Source organism: Anomaloglossus baeobatrachus, chromosome 6 (genome assembly GCF_048569485.1).
Source record: "Anomaloglossus baeobatrachus isolate aAnoBae1 chromosome 6, aAnoBae1.hap1, whole genome shotgun sequence".
Lineage (NCBI taxonomy): Eukaryota > Metazoa > Chordata > Amphibia > Anura > Aromobatidae > Anomaloglossus > Anomaloglossus baeobatrachus.
Window position 1 is genome coordinate 60,292,183 of NC_134358.1, and position 22,372 is coordinate 60,314,554.

Below are 22,372 nucleotides of genomic sequence, written 5' to 3' on the forward strand. Positions count from 1 at the left end.
TCACCATCTTACAACGTATTAGAGAATGAACATTCACATTTGTGTGTAAAAACGACTTGCTATGTACATGTTAGGAGACAAGAAGCTACATGGATATGTGATGAGATAGGGAGAGATAGAAAGTTATAGATAATAGATATAGAAGATACAATAGATAGAGTGATAGAGGGATAGATAAATAGATGGATGGATGGATGGATGGATAGATGGGTGGATAGAGGGATGGATAGAGGGATAGATGGATGGATAGATGGATAGATGGATGGATGGATAGATGGATAGATGGATGGATTGATGGATGGATAAAGGGATAGATAGATAGATAGATAGATAGATAGATAGATAGATAGATAGATAGATTGAAAGATAGATAGAGGGATAGATAGATAGATAGATAGATAGATAGATAGATAGATAGATAGATAGATAGATAGATGGATGGATGGATGGATGGATGGATGGATAGATGGATGGATAGAAGGATAGATAGATGGATAGATGGATGGATGGAGGGATAGATGGATGGATAGCGGGATAGAAGGATAGATGGATGGATAACAAGATAGAGGGATAGATGGATGGATAGAGGGATAGATGGATGGATAGAGGGATAGATGGATAGATGGATGGATAGAGGGATAGATGGATGGATGAATGGATGGATAGATGGATAGATGGATGGATAGAGGGATAGATGGATGGATGGACTGATGGATGAATAGAGGGATAGATGGATGGATTGATGGATGGATAAAGGGATAGATAGATAGATAGATAGATAGATAGATAGATAGATAGATAGATTGAAAGATAGATTGAAAGATAGATAGAGGGATAGATAGATAGATAGATAGATAGATGATAGATGGATGGATGGATGCATGGATGGATAGATGGATGGATAGAAGGATAGATAGATGGATAGATGGATGGATGGAGGGATAGATGGATGGATAGCGGGATACAAGGATAGATGGATGGATAACAAGATAGAGGGATAGATGGATGGATAGAGGGATAGATGGATGGATAGAGGGATAGATGGATAGATAGATGGATAGAGGGATAGATGGATGGATGGATGGATTGATGGATGGTTAGAGAGATAGATGGATGAATTGATGGATGGATAGAGGGATAGATAGATAGATAGATAGATAGATAAATAGATAGAGGGATAGATAGATAGATAGATAGATGGATAGAGGGATGGATAGAGGGATAGATAGATATATAGATAGTTTTTCCTTGTATAATTTTAGGATCATCACAAACACTGTTATAAAAGAAAGCTGAGCAAAAGTAATAATATTTTTCATAAATCCTTTGCCGGCAGTATCTGATTGTTCTAGATAAAACAACGGAGCGTTATTGTGTCTCATCTCTCTAAACTTTATTTGCAAAGGTGACATTTATTGAAATGTTGTATCACGGACCATTGAGTGTGCCCTGCTCACTGGCGTCCTTTCTGAAGGGGTCACGGAAAGGGTAGATCTTGATGCTGTAGATTTGAAGATGGTTATTGCTGGGATTTTTTATGTAACCAGGCGACTGGACCGGAATATTAATGGATATAGCATTGGATATGCAGCTTATGATATATGTTTATTTCATAATTTTTTACGCGCAGTTATACGGGGAGAAACAAGTATAAGGACATCACCAAAATATTATATCTAAATATTACATTCTAGATTTTTAAAATAATCTGTGGGAAGATCGGGAGCAGCTTGAGGAGCTCAAGGAGCAATGGCTCCAATCCATGTGTCTGTGCCCCCTTATACATGACACATGGCATGTGGGTGATTTAGTTTGGATTTTGCACTGCGGCCCACTTTCGCCTCTGCCGAGAACTGTTTTCTGTGTAATATGGTGGAATAACAATGGTAACGCAAAGCCTCCCCTAAGAAAAGGACATGATTTACATTATTTACAGACAGCACTCCGGTGCGTCACCTTGTAGTGGTCATTCATGTGTGATTAATAGCTGGATAATGCACAGCCATTAAACCTTTGTAGTGTGGAGACTTTGTCTTCCGTGGATTACCCACCCGTACAAGTGTACAGTAAATGGATGACATTGTAGGCGTTCGGAGAATGCATTGTCTTCTTCAATGGCTTGTTTAGGCTTGTAATTCTGTGAGGGAATTTTATATTAAAGAATAACCATTGTTTTAATTTTTACTTCATAAATCATTACTACACGAGAAAATAAACTTTCTAATATGACATCAGAGAAATGTGCTTCTTTCTTCTCTCAGATTGATCATTCGCTCTCAATTCAATCTGTAGTCACTGATGACCGACTCCTCCATTTTTGAGATAGGAGATGACAGTTAGTGATTATAATATTTTATTGGAAATGGATATGTCAGCAAGGTAATGATGATAAAATATAACTTTTAATTATTCCATTGTGCGTTTACCCCTGCACAAGAGGTGTGTTACTTTTCATTTATGTCCAGCAAAGCTCCCCTGATGAATGCCTTGTGACGAAACGCGTAGGGGGACTGGAGTACGCCACCATTGGATCGTCATATGAGGGGTTATATGGTAGCCATGTATAAGTGGCTCCCCCTCTGAGATCCTGCTTTCACCTGAAAAAAGAGTATGAAGCTATACCGGTGAGATCCATCCATTTTATGTCATATTTATTAGGGTTATCATTGGCACCCTTTTATGAGCCCCTGCACTGTTGTGTGACTTAGTGGGCTTTTTTGCCTGTACTGATACAGATCAGATTGACCTTGCGGTTCCTGACAATTAGATTCAGTATCGGCTTTTTCACCAAATCTATGTTGTTTGTCTATTTCCCCTATTTTTAATGGAATAATTAAAAGTTATATTTTATCATCATTACCTTGCTGACATATCTATTTGTAATATTTTATGCAGAGGGAAGTTGGAGGAGGAGTAGAGGCTAGAGGCAGACACTGACATTTTGCTGCAAGTTCTCCTGAAATGACAGTTAAGCGGGCTTTACACGCTGCGATTGTACCCGCCCCCGTCAGTTGTGCGACACGGGCAAATCGCTGCCCGTGCCGCACAACCTCGCTTAACCCCGTCACATGCACTTACCTGCCCAGCGACATCGCTCTCGCCGGCGATCCGCCTCCTTTCTAAGGTGGTGGGTCGTGCGGCGCCACAGCGACGTCACACGGCAGGCGTCCAATAGAACCGGAAGGGCAGAGATGAGCAGGACGTAACATCCCACCCACCTCCTTCCTTCCTCATTGCCGGTGGAGGCAGGTAAGGAGATGTTCCTCGCTCCTGCGGTGTTACACATAGCGATGTGTGCTGCCGCCTGAATGAGGAACAACATCGCTAATAAGCAGACGATTTTTTGTTTCAGGACGACCTCTCCATGGCAATCGATTTTGACCGCTTTTTCGATCGTTTAAGGTCGCTCATAAGTGTCACAGGCTGCAATATCGTTAATGACGCCGGATGTGCATCACAATCACCATGACCCCGACGATAATTAATTAACGATATTGTAGCGTGTAAAACCCGCTTTACATTTTTACTTTTTTTGACGTAGATTTAAAGTATAAATGTCACTTTAGGAGAACTTACAGCAGACTGCCCATGTCTGCCTCTAGCTTTCCCCTCTGCCCAAGCTCCTTCCTTGGCCTTACATTCATTCCCCCTGCTTCTAGACCCCGTCTGCCTCTAGCCCTTCCCTCTGCCCCCAGTCATTACTACCTCTTGTGGTAGGGCATTCTACAATCTGACTGCTCAAACTGTAAAGAACCCTTTCCTATAAAGCTGATGGAATCTCTTTTCTTTCACCGGCAGTGAGAGCCCCCTAGTTCTTAGTATTGTCTTTGGAAGGAATAAGTCATGTCTTATTTATATTTTCCATTTGTAGTGATTTTTTTGTGGTGCATTTTGCTATCTTTATTGTTTTGCCCACCATTTTTTGTGTCTTTGCATTTTCCCCTTTTTTATGTGTTTTTTTTAATATTACCTAATAAAAGTTATATGTACTTTTATTACTTATTTGGTTATATACACCCTGCACATTTATTCTTGTAGATCCATTAGTCATATATGTGCTTAAGGATTTTTCACTTTTTTGCCATGGGTCAACATTTTCAGTTTTTTTGCAATGCATTCTAAAGTTAATCATTTCCTATGAAGCCCAGACTGGGTTTCATAGGAGTTCTGATAGGGCAGAGATGGGGGTTTTCAGTAGGTCCTCAGCTGCAATGGCAACCAATCGGTAGTCTGTGATGGCATCAAAAGTCCTTGGCAGTAACAACTCCCATGTTTGAAGCCTTTTAATGCCCCTGTGAGGCTTGAAAGTGTCATTTAAGAGGTTAAACGGATGTAACAAAGTCCATACTTGACAGTGATAGTGTACAGCCACTTACATGCATGGTATCCATTGCTAAAGTATTAAAACTTTATCATAACAGCAGGAAATATGGAAAAAGAACAAACCTGGAAAATCCAGCACTGCCGCAGTGGTCTTTATTTTTTTTGCTGTATCAGTAATGTGCAGTACATACACATGACCCCTGCAACCAAACACAGGTCTCAGCAGTGATACCGCTATGTACCATACAAGATAGCAGAGGCCACTGATTGCAGCGGTACATGGATGTATGGGATGTCATTGCTAAAGGGCAGGCACAAACTGGGGATGACCAAATGCGCATTGCTGTCAATGTCAATTTCACCTCAAAAACATCTTTAGAATTCGACCTTTTCTTACCCTTGACTCTGCAAAAACTCTTGCTGTCACTCTTATTCATTCTCGCCTGGACTATTGTAATTCTTTACTAATTGGTCTCCCTGTTACTAAAGTCTCCCCTATCTAATCCATTCTGAACGCAGCAGCCAGGATCATTTTCCTCTGCAACTGCTTCACTGATGCCTCTGCTCTTTGCCAGTCATTGCACTGGTTGCCTATCCGCTACAGAATCCAACATAAACTTATCCCTCTCACTCACAAAGCTCTTCACGGTTCTGCACCACCCTTCATCTCCTCCCTCATCTCTGTCTATCACACCACCCGTGCCCTCCACTCTGCTAATGACCTAAGACTGACATCCTCAACAATTCGAACCTCCCACTCCTGTCTTCAAGATTTCTCACGAGCTGCACCTATGCTCTGGAACACACTACCAAGAGCAATCCGATTAATTCCCAACATCCACACCTTAAGCGGGGCCTAAAATGCATTTCTTTAGACTAGCCTATCACCTCACCTCTCTCATCCAATCTTGGCCCTTTCTGCCCTTCATAAAATTTAATTCCAATTCTTGTCCCATGTATCTTCTGGTTCCTTCCTCTCCATGTACTTTTTTACACTCTGTATGTGTAAATTCTGGCTGGCGACCGGTCCTCGCAGCTGGTTTTGAACCCCTTAGTAAATCAAAGGCCGGACCATATATAACAAGCTTTTCTCCCCCCATACACCTTTTGTGTCTCCCCTATTTCCTCATAGACTGTAAGTTTATGAGCAGGACCCTCACTCCTCCTGGTATCTGAATTTTGTTATTTGCATTGTCTCATATTGTCTGTACATGTCCCCTCTGAATTGTACGGCGCTGCGGAATATGTTGGTGCTATGAAACTAAAAATTATTATTATTATTATTGCTGCTAAAGCAGAACTGCAGAAAATTCCTTTAAGGTCATGGAAAAAAATTCAGTTTTTGGCTCCCAAATATATAAAAAATAATGTGATACTGCAGTATACTACAGAACGGATGTCGGGCACATCTATGTTTTTAGGGCTCATGAGGACAGTTTTTGCAGATTTAAGCCCACCCCTCTATTCATCAACGTGACGATGTGGTAATACTCTACTTTATGTTTCAGTATATATACAGTATATATAAATATATATACATATATATTATATACAGTATGCTTTAGTATATATATATATATCTATATATATATACACACAGGAAGGAGTTTTGGGAAAAAGTCATCCGACACCCAAATCAAGCTCTGCGCCACTTGCCTAAAATTGATTGAAAGTTATCTATAAAGTAAATGTTCTTCCCTTGCAGGTGACGCTTCCGGTTGGTGCGGAGATCCTGGAGTACCAGCTCACGGCTCTAGGGAAGGCACAGAATTTAGAACAAGAAATTTAATGAAATTCAGCTGTGAAGTTGGGTATGTTCTTCATGGCTCAGAAGAAAGAACATGTCTGAGTAATGGATCGTGGACAGGAAGACAACCGGAATGTAAAGGTACACTCAACTCGAATTTTGTATATTTCATTCCGTAACTAGTCAAAAATTAACATTTTCACAAAATCCACCTGTGTATAGGTTGTGCAGTGTTTTTTCTTTTTTTTTTCTATTAAATCCAGCCGTTTCTCTTTTTCAATCTGTCAAAGTTTAAAGGGAACCTGTCACCAGATTTGGAGCCTATAAGCTGCGGCCATCACCAGTGGGCTCTTATATACAGCGTTCTAACAGGCTGTATATAAGAGCCCAGGCCACTGTGTAGAATGTAAAAATCACTCTATAATACTTACCTAGAAGGTCGCTCTAGTGCAGACTGGTCGGATGGGTGTCTCCATTCTCTGGGTGCAGCGTCTCCACTTTCAGCGATCTTTTTTCTCCTTCTTTTGAAGCCTAGGTGCATGACGCATCCTACGTCATCCACACTCGCCAGAATTGAGGTCCTGCGCAGGTCTGCCCTACTCAGGGCAGATCAAAGTATTGTAGTGCTCCTGTGCAGGACCTCAATACCGGCCTGTGTGCATGACGTAGGACGCGTCATGCACGCCGGCTTCAGAAGAAGGAGGACCAAGATGGCCAAAAGAGGAGACTCTGGTCCCGGAGAACAGAGACGCTCATCCGACCAGTCTGCACCCGGAGCGACCTTCTAGGTGAGTATTATAAAGTAATTCTTACGTTCTACACAGCGGCCTGGGCTATTATATACAGTATTTTAGAATGCTGTATATAAGAGCCCACTGGTGGTGGCCGCAGCTTATAAGCCCCAAATCTGGTGACATGTTCCCTTTACTATTTTTGGACTGATCCATTTTGAGCAAGTTTTTAAAAACATTAGGTTTATGTAACATATTCGGATCATTAAAGCAGGTCTGTTATCAGATTTCAAAATACAGACTGTATACATTATTCCATATTTTTTTTAAAGCCTGACGAGGCTGATGTGTTTACTTAAAAAATAGAATACGTGTATAATCCTAACATTAAAGATTCACATTAACAAGTCAAAAAGTTCACTTGGCCAAGCGTCCACAGTCTACACCCACATTGTATGACAGCAGCAGCTTGTACTGAGCAGTGTGAGAACTTAGCAACAGCAGGAAGGAGGGGGGCTGAGGACCTGTCAATCAAGCTAAAGTTTCCAAAAGGATTATGTTCATTCATTAGGTCTAATAGATCTACAGTATTTAATATTATATGCTGTAGAAATAATAACTTTGCAGGACTCTGGTCCAGCCACCATTTTAGTGTTCTGTAATTATGTGAAGTGGCTCCTATCTGACAGCATAGATGCCTCTTTCGGCTAGCTGGCATGGCACGGCATTGCTGCATTGTGTAAAGGCCACACATTGAGGTATGATTGGAGAGGGTTTGCTGGGTGCCCATTTAGCAGCCATGGAATATTGACATCTTATATTTATTATTTGCTAATAAATAGATTATTTTTTTGTCAAATTATTTATAAGTCTTTAAAATAATGCACAAATTAATTATTTCATTATACCAGTAGTTTATTTTCTAGTCCTATTATTGCGGTTATAGGTTGAGTTTGTTTACACTTAGAAACATAACATAAACCTCTCTTGACAGAGTATCCTAAATTCATATTTTGTTTTATTTTTTTTTATTTTTTGTTCAAAGATGGTCATTATCTTATACCACTCAGCTTGAGCCAGGAGGAATGATAAGGAAGGATAGATCTGTACATACTCAAATTCTCCGACATACCACTATGTTCATGTGTGGAGCTACAATAAAATGCAGTGTCATATTACCCAAACTCAGCCATATGTAAATAGCCAAAGCACGAAGTGACAATGTCAGAAAATATGAAAATTATTTTTATTAATACATATTTGAAAAAGTATTTAAAAATCAGAAAATAGTGGTGGTATATAGCTAGACAGTTAATAAAGTAATCTTAGGGGTACTTTGAATGTTGCGACATCGCTAGAATCGGCTAGCGATGTCCAGCGCGATAGCACCCGCCCCCGTCGCACATGTGATATCTTGTGATTGCTACAGCAGCATCACATGCACATACCTGGTCGGCGATGTTGCGGTGACTGCCGAACAATCCCTCCTTCAAGGGGGAGGTGCGTTCGGCGTCACCGCTATCGATGTCACTAATCGGACGGCCAATTAAAGCGGAGGAAAGGAATGAGCGGGACGTAACATCCCGCCCACCTCCTTCCTTCCGCATTGTCATCGGGACGCAGGTAAGGTGATGTTTATCGTTCCTGCGGCTTCACACACAGCGATGGGTGACGCTGCTGGAGCGACAAACAACATCGTACCTGCAGCAAGAGTGACATTATGAAAATGAACGACGTGAGACAGATCACCGATTTTTGACTGTTTCACGCTTGTTCATCGTCGCTCATGGGATTTACACATTGCGATGTCGCTACCGGCGCCGGATGTGCGTCACAACTAGAGTTGAGCGCGGTTCGCGGTTCGAGGTTCTCCAGTTCGCGGCTCGAGTGATTTTGGGGGCTGTTCTAGATCGAACTAGAACTCGAGCTTTTTTCCTAAAGCTCGGTAGTTCTAGATACGTTCGAGAACGGTTCTATCAGCAAAAAAACCAGCTAATTCCTAGCTGGCTTTCCGCTGTAATAGTGTAAGTCACTCTGTGACTCACACTATTATGAAATTTCAGTGTATAGTGTGCGGGAACAGCGCATTCAGATCACTGCTGTTTCTATAATGGCGATCGCCATTTTTTTTTTTTTCCTTGTCTTCCTTCCCTAAGCGCGCGCGTGTAGTGGGGCGGGCCAGCATGTCAGCCAATCCCAGACACACACACAGCTAAGTGGACTTTTAGCCAGAGAAGCAATGGCATGTGTGATAGGATGTCCATGTCACATGTCCCTGCATTATAAAACCGGACATTTTCCTCCAGCACGCCATAATCTGCCTTCTGCGTCCTTGGTGTCAGACATCACTGGCGCAGCTCCTATCGCCGATACTGCTGTATACGCTCCATACACAGAGCTGTACAGCATAGGGATAGAAGTTTCTATCAGTCCTTTTAAGGGCTCATACCGGCAGGGTCAGAGTCATAGGTGACAGAGTTTAAAACAGAGTTTAACAGCTACACAAGATGACAGCATATGTGTAGCTAAGGTCAGGGATTTCCTCGCAGCATTTCCCCATTAGGGGGGATAGAAAGGCAGGCTTTCTTTCCTCTACCCAGAGACCCACAACCCTGCCACTGAACCCTCCTGCCCTTTGCACACGCCAACTCATTGTTACTATGCCATTATACTAGCAAACACTGAGTGAACCTAGTGGCATCCTAAACGTGGCTATTGGACTTCTGTATAGTCCCACTAGTGCAAAGATATTTGCAGCATGTCTGCCTGCATTGCACACTCAAACTCATTATAACTAAGCCATTATACTAGCAAACACTGAGTGAACTTAGTGGCATCCTAAACGTGGCTATTGGACTTCTGTATAGTCCCACTAGTGCAAAGATATTTGCAGCACGTCTGCCTGCATTGCACACTCCAACTCATTGTAACTAAGCCATTATACTAGCAAACACTGAGTGAACCTAGTGGCATCCTAAACGTGGCTGTTGGACTTCTGTATAGTCCCAGTAGTGCACAGATATTTGCAGCACGTCTGCCTGCATTGCACACTCAAACTCAATATAACTAAGCCATTATACTAGCAAACACTGAGTGAACCTAGTGGCATCCTAAACGTGGCTATTGGACTTCTGTATAGTCCCACTAGTGCAAAGATATTTGCAGCACGTCTGCCTGCATTGCACACTCAAACTCAATATAACTAAGCCATTATACTAGCAAACACTGAGTGAACCTAGTGGCATCCTAAACGTGGCTATTGGACTTCTGTATAGTCCCACTAGTGCAAAGATATTTGCAGCACCTCTGCCTGCATTGCACACTCAAACTCATTATAACTAAGCCATTATACTAGCAAACACTGAGTGAACTTAGTGGCATCCTAAACGTGGCTATTGGACTTCTGTATAGTCCCACTAGTGCAAAGATATTTGCAGCACGTCTGCCTGCATTGCACATGCCAACTCATTGTAACTAAGCCATTATACTAGCAAACACTGAGTGAACCTAGTGGCATCCTAAACGTGGCTATTGGACTTCTGTATAGTCACACTAGTGCAAAGATATTTGCAGCAAGTCTGCCTGCATTGCACACTCAAACTCATTGTTACTAAGACATTATATTAGCAAACACTGATTGAACTTAGTGGCATCCTAAACGTGGCTGTTGGACTTTTGTATTGTCCCAGTAGTGCAAAGATATTTGCAGCACGTCTGCCTGCATTGCACACTCAAACTCATAGTTACTAATCCATTATACTAGCAATTTATGCTGCCAGTTTAAGGGCCGTAGTTGCATTGTCAGGGATATTTATTCTTTATTATTCTGCTGTTAATAAAGCTAGACCACCGCTGCAATCTACACCACCTCTCAATTTTTACTACCACATTTTCAGTGCACAATCTTGTCGCAATCAACATGAGTGGCAAAATGACAGATGCTGATGGAAAGGGGAAGAGGCGTGGTGGAAAAGGAAAAAAAGGGTTTGTCCGTGGGGAAGGTGGCAAAGCTCCATTAACATCTGCTGAAGATAGACCATCTACCAGCAAAAGTAAGATGTCTACTACTTACCGTGGACAATCCGATGTGCTCCCTTTTTTACGGACACAAACAACAGGAACAAAGGTAGATGATGACCAAAAAAGGAAGATGCTTGAATGGATCTCAAGTGGTCCAACAAGTGCCCTCTCAGCCACCTCAATACCGCATCCAAAAAACACAAGTCCTCTGAGTTGTCATCCCAATCAAACTTGCTTTCTCCCAGCTCTGAAGTCTCCATCAGCCCTGCACAGTATGGTGGAACTGAGATGGCTGAGTCTGCAGAGCTGTTCAGTCACACTATAGCCTGGGAATCAGAGGTCTGCTCCCAAGCTACAGTGAGTACAGACCAGGAAATGGTCTGCAGTGATGCCCAGAACCTTTGTGACTCTGATTCAGGCCGTGAGGACCAAGTTTCTGAGCATAATGTTGACCCTTTGTCACAAACTGTAACACCTGTGGTTATAGACAATGAGGAACATACTGATGATGCTGAGACGCAGATACCAGATTGGGATGACAACTTAAATATTCGGTCAGGGCAAGAAGAGGCTCGGTCTGAGGGTTAGCGCAGTGCAAACACAACAATTGATGATGAAGTTCTAGATCCCACCTACTGTAAACCCACAGTCAGGCACTCGAGGAGGTCAACAGAGGCGGTGGAGGAGGATGCAACTGACGACGAAGTTACCTTGCGCCTTCCTGGACAGAGTCGGAGCACTGGTAGCACGTCTACAACTGCATCATCAGCCACCACTCTGCCTCTGAGCACTAGTCGGGGGGGCTCAGCAGGTCGCATGCCCTCTAAGCCTTGCCTTGCCTGGTCCTTTTTTGACATAGAAAAAGATCGCCCAAATTATGTGATGTGTAAAATTTGTCGTGATTCTGTTAGTAGAGGTCAAAACCTCAGCAGTTTGACAACTTCTTCCACGAATCGTCACATGAATAAATATCATAGGTCCCAGTCGGAAGCTCACCGTGCTGCAATGCGGCCTAGCGGAGCGAACCATCCACGGCCTGCCCCTTCCAGTGCATCCGCGCGCTCTTCATCTTCTAGGACTGTGGGGACAGCTGTCACACCTGGTTTTCCACGCACAACTTCCACCACTGTAACCGCAACAGGCAGTTTGCTTGGTAGGTCGTCAGTTGGTTTGGAAGGGGAAACAAAAGCGTGTGTACAGCTCTCTCAGACATCGATAGCACCAACGTTGGATGGAGGCAACATCATGTCTACGCCTGCACTTTCCTCACAAACCTGCATTTTTCCAGGGACACCCTACTCAACACCGTCTACACACAGCAGCCAGATCTCTGTCCCTCAGATGTGGACAAATAAAAGGCCATTTCCTGTGACCCATGACAAAGCTAAGAGGTTGACTTTATCCCTCTCTAAGCTCTTGGCTACCGAAATGCTGCCTTTCCGCCTGGTGGACACACATGATTTTAGAGACCTTATGTCTGTCGCTGTGCCCCAGTACCAGAAGCCCCGTCGCCACTACTTTTCTAAGAAAGGTGTGCCCGCGCTACACCAGCATGTCGCACACAACATCACCGCTTCCTTGAGAAACTCTGTGTGTGAACGGGTGCATTTCACCACCGATACTTGGACCAGTAAGCATGGACAGGGACGTTACATGTCGCTGACTGGGCACTGGGTAACTATGGTGATAGATAGTAAAGGGTCTGCTACACAAGTCTTGCCGTCCCCACGACTTGTGTGTCAATCCTCTGTCTGTCCAAGTTCCGCCACTGCTTCTGCCTCCTCCACCTCATCTGTGTCCTCCACCGCCGCCCCAAGCCTGCCTGGTCAGGCCACCAGCGTTCTCACTGCGCAGAAAGAATCACGCACCCCTCATTACTATGCTGGCAGCAGAGCGCAAAGGCATCAGGCGGTCTTTAGCTTGACATGTCTTGTGAATAAGAGTCACACAGCTGAGGAGTTGTGGTCAGCTCTGCGGTCCGAGTTTAATAAATGATTGTCTCCACTCAACCTGCAGCCTGGTAAGGCCGTGTGCGACAATGCTGCAAACCTAGGTGCGGCCCTTCGCCTGGGCAAGGTGACACACGTGCCTTGTATGACTCACGTGTTGAACCTTGTTGTCCAGCAATTTTTAACACACTATCTCGGCCTAGATGATCTTCTGACCAGGGCACGAAAACTGTCTGCTCACTTCCGCCGTTCAACCGCCGCAGCTGAGCGACTTGCATCGCTCCAGAAGTCTTTCGGCCTGCCGGTTCATCGCCTGAAATGCGATGTGGCGACACGCTGGAATTCGACTCTCCACATGTTACAGTGACTGTGGCAACACCGCCAAGCCCTGGTGCAATACGTCATGACGTATAGCCTGGGCCAACGAGATGCAGAGGTGGGGCAGATCACCCTGATGGAGTGGTCTCAAATCAAGGACCTATGCACCCTTCTGCACAGTTTCGACATGGCGACGAATATGTTTAGCGCTGACAATGCCATTATCAGCATGACAATTCCAGTCATTTACATGCTGGAGCACACGCTAAACACTATTCGGAGTCAGGGTGTGGGACAACAGGAAGGGGAGGAACTACAGGAGGATTCATATGCGCAAGGGACAACAACATCACCAAGGTCCAGACGTTCATCATCACCAACGCGGCAGGCATGGGACCATGGGGGACAGGGATCAACAAGGGCGCATGGTAGCAGGCGAAATGTTGAGGAAGATGCAGAAGAACATGAAGAAATGGAGGACGAACTGTCCATGGACATGGAAGACTCAGCGGATGAGGGAGCCCTTGGTCAAATTTCAGTTGAAAGAGGTTGGGGGGAGATGTCAGAGGAAGAAAGAACGGTTAGCACCTCTATGCCACAAACACAGCGTGGACTTGGTCCGCATGGCTGCGCAAGACACATGAGTGCCTTCTTGTTGCACTACCTCCAACATGACCCTCGTATTGTCAAAATTAGAAGTGATGATGACTACTGGCTTGCCACAGTATTAGATCCCGGGTACAAGTCCAAATTTTGTGACATAATTCCAGCCATAGAAAGGGACGCACGTATGCAGGAGTATCAGCAGAAGCTGATACTCGATCTTAGCTCGGCTTTTCCACCAAACAACCGTGCAGGTGCAGGAAGTGAATCTCCCAGTTGTAACTTGACAAACATGGGACGGTCTCGTCATCTCCAACAGTCTACCGGTACCAGTAGCACCGTATCTGGTGCTGGTAACAGCAATTTTATTGAATCTTTTCATAATTTTTTTAGACCTTCCTTTGCAAGGCCACCAGAGACAACAAGTCTGACACATAGTCAACGGCTGGAGAGGATGATACAGGAGTATCTCCAAATGACCATCGATGCCATGACTTTGCAAATGGAGCCTTGCTCATTTTGGGCTTCAAATCTAGAAAAATGGCCAGAGCTCTGAACTTATGCCTTGGAGATTTTGTCGTGTCCAGCTGCCAGCGTTGTCTCTGAACGTGTCTTCAGTGCTGCTGGGTGTGTGCTGACAGATAAGCGCAGCGTCTGTCCAGTGACAATGTGGACAGACTAACGTTCATCAAAATGAACAAGTCATGGATCCACAAGGAATTTACTACCCCTGTGTCATCCTGGGGAGAGTAAATGCTTCTGGATTTGGAATGTGCTTGATGCAAATCAAAACATCCTGTTTGCAACTAGGGCACAAGTGCTGCCACTGATGGGGTGTCTGTGGGGTACAATTTTTGGAAAAAAGGGAGACTCTGCTTAGAGTAATCCTTGTTTACATTGTTTTAAAAAATGATCCAAGATGAACAGAGCTGGGATCAGGAAAGACTTTGCTACCTACCCCGGTGTCATCCTGGGGACGGTTAAGAATGGCATATTTTTGAATATGCTTGATGCAAATCTAGCTGTGAAGTGTACAACCAGTGCACAACTGCTGCCACTGAAGGGGTGGGTGTGTGTGGGCACAATTTTTGGAAAAAAGGGACACTCCGCTTGGAGTAATCCTTGTTTACATTGTTTTAAAAAATGATCCAAGATGAACAGAGCTGGGATCAGCAAAGACTTTACTACCTACCCCGGTGTCATCCTGGGGACGGTTAAGAATGGCATATTTTTGAATGTGCTTGATGCAAATCTAGCTGTGAAGTGTACAACTGGGGCACAACTGAAAACACTGAAGGGGTGGGTGTGTGTGTGGCCCAATTTTTGGAAAAAAGGGAGACTCCGCTTGGAGTAACCCTTGCTTACAGTGTTTTTAAAAAGGAGCCAAGATGAACAGAGCTGGGATCAGGAAAGACTTTGCTACCTACCCCGGTGTCATCCTGGGGACGGTTAAAAATGGCGTATTTTTGAATGTGCTTGATGCAAATCTAGCTGTGAAGTTTACAACTGGGGCACAAGTGCTGCCACTGAAGGGGTGGGTGTGTGTGTGGCCCAATTTTTAGAAAAAGGGGAGACTACGCTTGGAGTCACCTTGCGGTGTTTTACATGATTTTAGAAGGGCGTGCCATGCCTATATCTGTGTCTCCTCCTCTTTTTCCTTGTCCAGCTCTTTTGTTTTCGCATGAGTATATTTCCTTGTCACTTTCCCATGTTTGTGTTGTGTTGTGAGTTGTCTGTCACATTTGGACACCTTTGAGGGTGTTTTCTAGGTGTTTTTATGTGTTTGTGATTGCCTGCCATTGTTTCCTATGCAGTTCGAGTTCGGTTCGTCGAACGTTCGACGAACCGAACTCGAACGGGATCTCCGTTCGGCGAACCGACCTCGAGCCGAACCGCGACCGGTTCGCTCATCTCTAGTCACAACAACCGTGACCCCGACGATATTTCGGTAGCGATGTCACAACGTGCAAAGTACCCCTTATACTGGGTCAAGGACACAACAATTAGGGATAAATTGATGAGACACCTCAAGGTTACTTGATAAATAAAAAAATAAATACAAATATATATATATATATATATATATATATATATATATATATATATATATATATATATATATATTACAAATACAATATGATGACCATAATACCAGCAGTTAACATTAGTATAACTTTGTAATGACACAGGATTCAAAGCATTGGTTATAAATAATCATAGTAGAAAGTGAGAGCGAAGCACATATCGGAGTGAGGGGTCATGGCCTCTACCTTACTGCTGTTATTATAAGGTAATGATAATGTCACCTTGCCTTGCTAACTGATCTTGATTACTACTGCACCAGTAATGGGAGCCTGTGGTTTATTATAATTTACATCACCACTATTACTATAGTGCTTCTTTTAGTGATTATTAATTTTTGGATCTGTGGGCTATTATGGGATTATATTAGTGTTTACTGTTGGTACTATTGTTACTACTAATTTTGGTATATTATATACTGTGATACCTGTAGGGGGAGGTGGTGATATAGTATAACTTTTATCACTATTTCTACCACTGTGTCTCCTACTATGATTATTTATACCCATTACTTTGAATCCTATGTCATTATAGGGTTATACTAATGATAACCGCTGGTATTATGGTCATCATAATATATTTGTTTTATATATATATATATATATATATATATATGTTGCCGGCAATGTGTAAAAACAGGCATTCTATAGAATACCTAGGCAATGTATACAATGCCTGAAATGGGTCGTCAAAGTATGAAATGCATCAGATGTTCTTACATTTCCTAGTCATTCTACAGAGTACATAAATGACAAGCAGGCGGAATATAGAATACTACAGGGGTGGTCCGTCCAAAAGTAGGTGAACAGGTAGGCAGCAGCAGATCTATGAAACTGGCTAGGTTGCCCCCCTTAGCATTAGCAACCACTCAGATTCCACCTTTAATTTTCCAAAGAGTCTGTGAGGAATGAAAAGTGGAATCTGATTGGTTGCTAAGGGCAACTGAGCCAGTTCTACTGCTACTGCTCAGTCCACAGGAAGTGGCCAAGGATTTTTTGAGGTGTATGTGCCAAACTAACAAATGCCTATGCGTCAAAAAAAGAAGTGCAATTCAACATGCTATTCTAGCCTCCTGTGATGCAATAAATAGTCAGGAATGACACTTCTGATTCCTTTTTTTTTCCCAGCAAAGATATCCTGTTGTTCATTTTGCATTTCTTCTTTCATGTTTTTGACTGTGTCTTACTAAAGACTAAGGGGTACTTTGCACGTTGCGACATCGCTAGCATCGGCTAACGATGCCGAGCGCGATAGTACCCGCCCCCGTCGCACATGCGATATGTGGTGATTGCTGCCGTAGCGAACATTATCGCTACGGCAGCTTCACACGCACATACCTGCTCGGCAACGTCGCTATGACTGCCAAACTATCCCTCCTTCAAGGGGTAGGTGCGTTCGGCGTCACAGCGACTTCACAGCGATGTCACTAATCGGCCAGTCATTATAAGCGGAGGGGCGGAGATGAGCAAGACATAACATCCCGCCCACCTTCTCCCTTCCGCATTACCGTCGGGACAGAGGTAAGGAGATGCTTGTCGCTCCTGCGGGTTCACACACAGCGATGTGTGGTGCCGCAGGAACGACAAACAACATCGTACCTGCGGTCGACCCGACATTATGAAGATGACCGACACTACACAAATCACCGATTTACGACGCTTTTGCGATCGTTTATCGGCGCATCTAGGATTTACATGTTGCGATGTCGTTACCGGTGCCAGATGTGCGTCACTAATGACGTGACCCCGACGATATTTCGGATGCGATGTCGCAACATGTAAAGTACACCTAACTGTCAGGAATGACACTTCTGTTTCTTTGTGTTTTTCCCCAGTAAAGATATCCTGTTGTTTATTTAGAATTTCTTCTTTCATTAGTTTTTTGACTGTTTGTTACTAAAGACTTTTCCAATCTGGGCAGTATATCAATCTTTGCCCTGAGCAGATCTTGTCATTCTTTATAATACCTGGACATTTTATGTAATGCCTAGGAAAATTATAGAACAACGCAGATATTTCATACCTTGCCTGAAAATGACAGGGATTGTTTACATTGCCTAGGTATTCTATAGAATGCCAGGTTTTCATACATTGCCTGTGTAGTGCCTCTGACTATATCAGGGTGTTACAAGGAACTACATCCTTTCCCCCAGGGTGCAGGAACCAGCCCCCATGGTTCCAGGTTCCCAATAAACGGTGTCACTACAATCAGCACGACAAATCCCAATCACACCTCATGACATGACTGTCAGACACACCAGTGGGTTGGTCAAGCTGGAATAGGGCCACCCACCTAGGGGTCAGGCAGACTGGTGGGAGGGAAGGACAGCAGAGTAGTGAGAGCCGTCAAAGAGTGAGGAGCTGGAGTGGTAGCTCCCGGGGAGCTAGACCTAGATTGGGTCGCAGACGGTGGTCCAGGACCAGAAGAGTCGGGGACACAGAGACTTTGGTTTACCTGCAGTGTGTGTGTCTACTTTATAAACCTCATCGAACATCACAACTACCATAGTGAGTACCCTGATCCCTGCATCCTGCCTTCCCAAATAGCCCCCAACAAACACCCACCGCCTGAGCTCGAGGCCTTCCCTACCTGTGGAGGGACTAACATCAGGCTGCTGAACTCCATCTTCCCCGGTACTCCTTACAGCAGCGGCGGTACTCGCATTACCACAACCCGCAGGTGGCATCGCAAACTTCTCCCCTGTAAATAATCCTTTTTCAAGGATCGGAGTGTTTGCCGAGCTCGGGTCCGGACCCCTCGAGCCACGACCACCCCGGATCAGAGCACCCCGGTCTGCGCCGGGGTGGCATGCCTGTAACATATATATATATATATCACTTATCACTAGTTACGAGTACCGAGCACGGTAGTGGCCGCTCATCATCACTAGTTACGAAAACCAAGCACCCGAACATGGTTGTGCTCATTCATTACTAGTTCCCAGTACCGAGCATGGCTGTCATCACTAATTATAACATTGGAAAACTACAAATCATCTACCTCAATTTGTTAAATGGTTAAACTTGTAACCACATCCAAAGATTAAAAGATACAGATGTTCTAGATTTAACACAATTTTCCTGAACAATCTTTTAAAGAAATAAATTGCCTTACAATGAATGTATGCCCCTTTTTGTGTTTTTTTTTATATATGTCATTTAAGTTTAGTTATTCACTTTATCTTTGCGGGTTGAATCTTCTCAACAAGATTTTCATCTCTTTTTAAATAAGGTGGCTTATTTCCTAAATCTACCTTTAACATCCTGCCAGCCGAAAGGCTCCACCGCTGCTTTAAAGAACATATTGAAAAGGACTGAAAATCTGTTATAAATCCTCAGAGAACATGGCCTGCCCGGCTAAACCGTTCACTTCTATTTCATCTCAAGTGTTACCAACATAAAGGCCGACACGTCCTTGTAGTTTATGTTGTATTTCTCAGAGCCCAAAACTTCTAGGAACAGTCGAGTCATCATTATTAATTGATGACATAATTGACTAGTGCTCAAAACTTGAAACTAGGAAGTATATTGAATAAGAATTTAAAGCAAATACTGAAAAAAATAATTCTAAAATGTGAACTTTTCTTGAAAAAAAACCCACTTTTAGCATGAGCGGAAAAATGTCTTTGTAAATGTATGGTGTAAATTTAAGCTGTTTAATCTTCATTTTTAACTTTTTAAGCCGACATTATAGAATTTTTTTCTTAGTCTTGTACTGGACCCAATCCTAAAAAATGGGCTCTTTCTTGTAATAATATCCTCTGTCCTTTCACATTCGTTAAGCATGTCCATATGTAATATATCTAAGAAATAAGATATTTCATATCTAAGATATCTCATATTTAAGAAATATCTTTGATCCTGGGCCCCTTTTATTATTATTATTATTATTATTATTATTATTATTATTATTATTTATTTATAGAGCACCATTAATTCCATGGTGCTGTACATGAGAAGGGGTTACATACAGAATACATACACAAGTTAGTTACAGTAGACAGACTAGTACAGAGGGAAGAGGGCCCTACCCTTGCGGGCTTACATTCTATAGGATTTTGGGGAGGAGACAGTAGGTGGGGTGTAGGTTGGGCGTCAGCTCCGCTTGGTGGTCGGATGGAGGCTCCGCTAGGTGGTCGGGCGGCGGCTCCGCACGATAATGAAGCAGTGAGGTCATTGTAGATTATAGGCATTTCTGAACAGATGGGTTTTCAGGTTCCATTTGAAGCTTGCAAGGGTAGCAGATAGTCTGACGTGTTGAGGTAGCGAGTTCCAGAAGACTGGGGATGCTCGGGAAAAGTCTTGGAGTCGGTTGCGTGAGGAGCGAATGAGAGAGGAGGAGAGAAGGAGATCTTGGGAGGACCGGAGGGGACGTGTTGGAGTGTAGTGGGAGATTAGATCAGAGATATATGGAGGAGACAGACTATACACAGCTTTGCAGGTCAGTGTTAGTAATTTGAATTGGATGCGGTGGAAGATTGGGGGCCAGTGGAGGGACTTGCAGAGAGGAGAAGCGGGGTGGTATTGGGGAGAGAGGTGGATCAGATGGGCAGCAGAATTAAGGATGGACTGGAGAGGGGCGAGCGTGTTAGCAGGGAGACCACAGAGGAGGATGTTACAGTAATCAAGGCGGGAGATTATGAGGGCATGCACTAGCATTTTAGTAGATTGCGAGTTGAGGAAAGGACGGATTCTGGAAATATTTTTGAGTTGAAAACGGCAGGAGGTGGTGAGGGATTGGATGTGTGGTATGAAGGACAAGGCAGAGTCAAAGGTCACTCCGAGGCAGCGAACTTTGGGTACTGGCGAGAGCCTGGTGTTATTTATTGTAATGGATAGATCAGGTGGAGAGTGTAGGTGAGATGGAGGAAAGATGATCAGTTCAGTTTTGGCCACATTGAGCTTTAGGAAGCGAGAGGAGAAAAAGGAGGATATAGCAGATAGGCACTCTGGGATTCTGGACAGCAGAGAAGTGACATCTGGGCCAGAGAGGTAGATCTGAGTGTCATCGACATATAGGTGGTACTGGAAGCCATGGGACTTTATGAGTTGTCCCAGGCCAAATGTATAGATGGAAAAGAGTAAGGGTCCCAGGACAGAGCCTTGAGGGACGCCAACAGAGAGATGGCGGGATGAAGAGGTTGTGTAGGAGTGGGGGACACTAAAAGTGCAGTTGGAAAGGTATGAAGAGATCCAAGAGAGGGCAAGATCTCTGACACCAAGTGAAGAGAGGATCTGTAATAGGAGGGAGTGGTCGACAGTATCGAAGGCTGAGGACAGGTCTAGAAGTAGGAGTATGGAGAAGTGCTTGTTAACATTGGCAGTAAGCAAGTCATTTGTGATTTTAATCAGGGCAGTTTCAGTAGAATGATGGGGACGGACGCCGGACTGTAGGTTGTCAAAGAGAGAGTTAGATGAGAGGTGGGAGAAAAGTTCAGCATGGACGTGCTGTTCCAGGAGTTTTGAGGTGAACGGGAGTAGTGATATGGGGCGGTAGCTGGTAGTAGAGGTTGGGTCGTGGGGAGGTTTCTTTAGGATAGGTGTGACTGTTGCATGTTTAAAGGAAGAGGGGAAGGTACCACTCGTTAAAGATAGGTTGAAGAGATGGGTTAAGGCTGGAATAAGGATAGTGGCGAGATTAGGGAGGAGGTGGGATGGGATCGGGTCAAGTGCGCAGGTGGTGAGGTGCGCTTTTGAGAGAAGACGTGCAAGCTCTTCTTCGGTGATGGTGGGGAGGAAGTTTATGGGGGAGGGGCAGTGGTCTGTTATGTGAGTGGGTTGTAGTGGTTAAGCAGAGAAGACTTGCCTTATTTGGTCGATTTTTTCTTTGAAATAAGTGGCAAAGTCTTCTGCAGAGAATGAGGGTGGTTGGAGGGGGCAGCGGTGGGCGAAGGAGGGAGTTGAAATTATTGAATAACTGTTTGGGGTTGTGTGTTAAAGAGGATATGAGGTTTCTGAAGTAGTCCTGTTTAGCGGAGGTGAGGGCTGAACGAAATGTGTGCATTGCATTTTTGAATGCGGTGAAGTCTTCCTGGGAGTGTGTTTTCTTCCAGCGCTGCTCTGCAGCCCTAGACACTTGCTGAAATTTTTTAGTGAGGCTGTTGTGCCAGGGCTGTCTATTGATTCGTCTCACTCTGCCATGCACAAGGGGAGCGACTGAATCAATAGCTGATGTGAGAGTGGCGTTGTAGAAAGTAGTGGCACTGTTTGTGTCGTGGAGTAACGATATGGAGGACAGCGGAAGGATAGAGTCAGAGAGGGTGTGCATGTTGAGGTGTGCAAGGTTTCTGCGGGGATATGCTAGGCGCTGGACAGGGGGGGGGGGCAGGTGAGGAGGACAGGGCTGAAAAAGTCAGCAGATGGTGGTCAGATAGGGGGAGGAGGGAAGTTGTGAGGTCAGAAAGGGAACAGAGGCGGGTGAAGATAAGGTCTAGTGTGTGTCCATCTTTATGGGTGGCAAAGGCGGATCACTGAGTTAGACCAAAAGATGAAGCAAGGGACAGGAGTTTGGAGGCTGCCGACTGGCGGTTGTCAGTGGGGATGTTGAAGTCACCCATGATGATGGTGGGAATGTCAGCAGAGAGAAAGTGTAGAAGCCAG

At 44.1% G+C, this 22,372-nt stretch overlaps 1 protein-coding gene across 7 annotated transcripts in view; it reads left to right on the forward strand.

Moving 5' to 3' along the window:
* Nucleotides 1-22,372, forward strand: part of CSMD3 (CUB and Sushi multiple domains 3) — a 2,007,504-nt gene that overhangs the window by 1,845,451 nt on the left and 139,681 nt on the right. For all 7 annotated transcript variants that reach the window (XM_075352941.1, XM_075352934.1, XM_075352935.1 and 4 more), the window contains one exon: nucleotides 6,029-6,211. In XM_075352941.1, coding sequence (XP_075209056.1) covers nucleotides 6,029-6,211 — 183 coding nt within the window. The remainder of the gene's footprint in view (nucleotides 1-6,028; nucleotides 6,212-22,372) is intronic.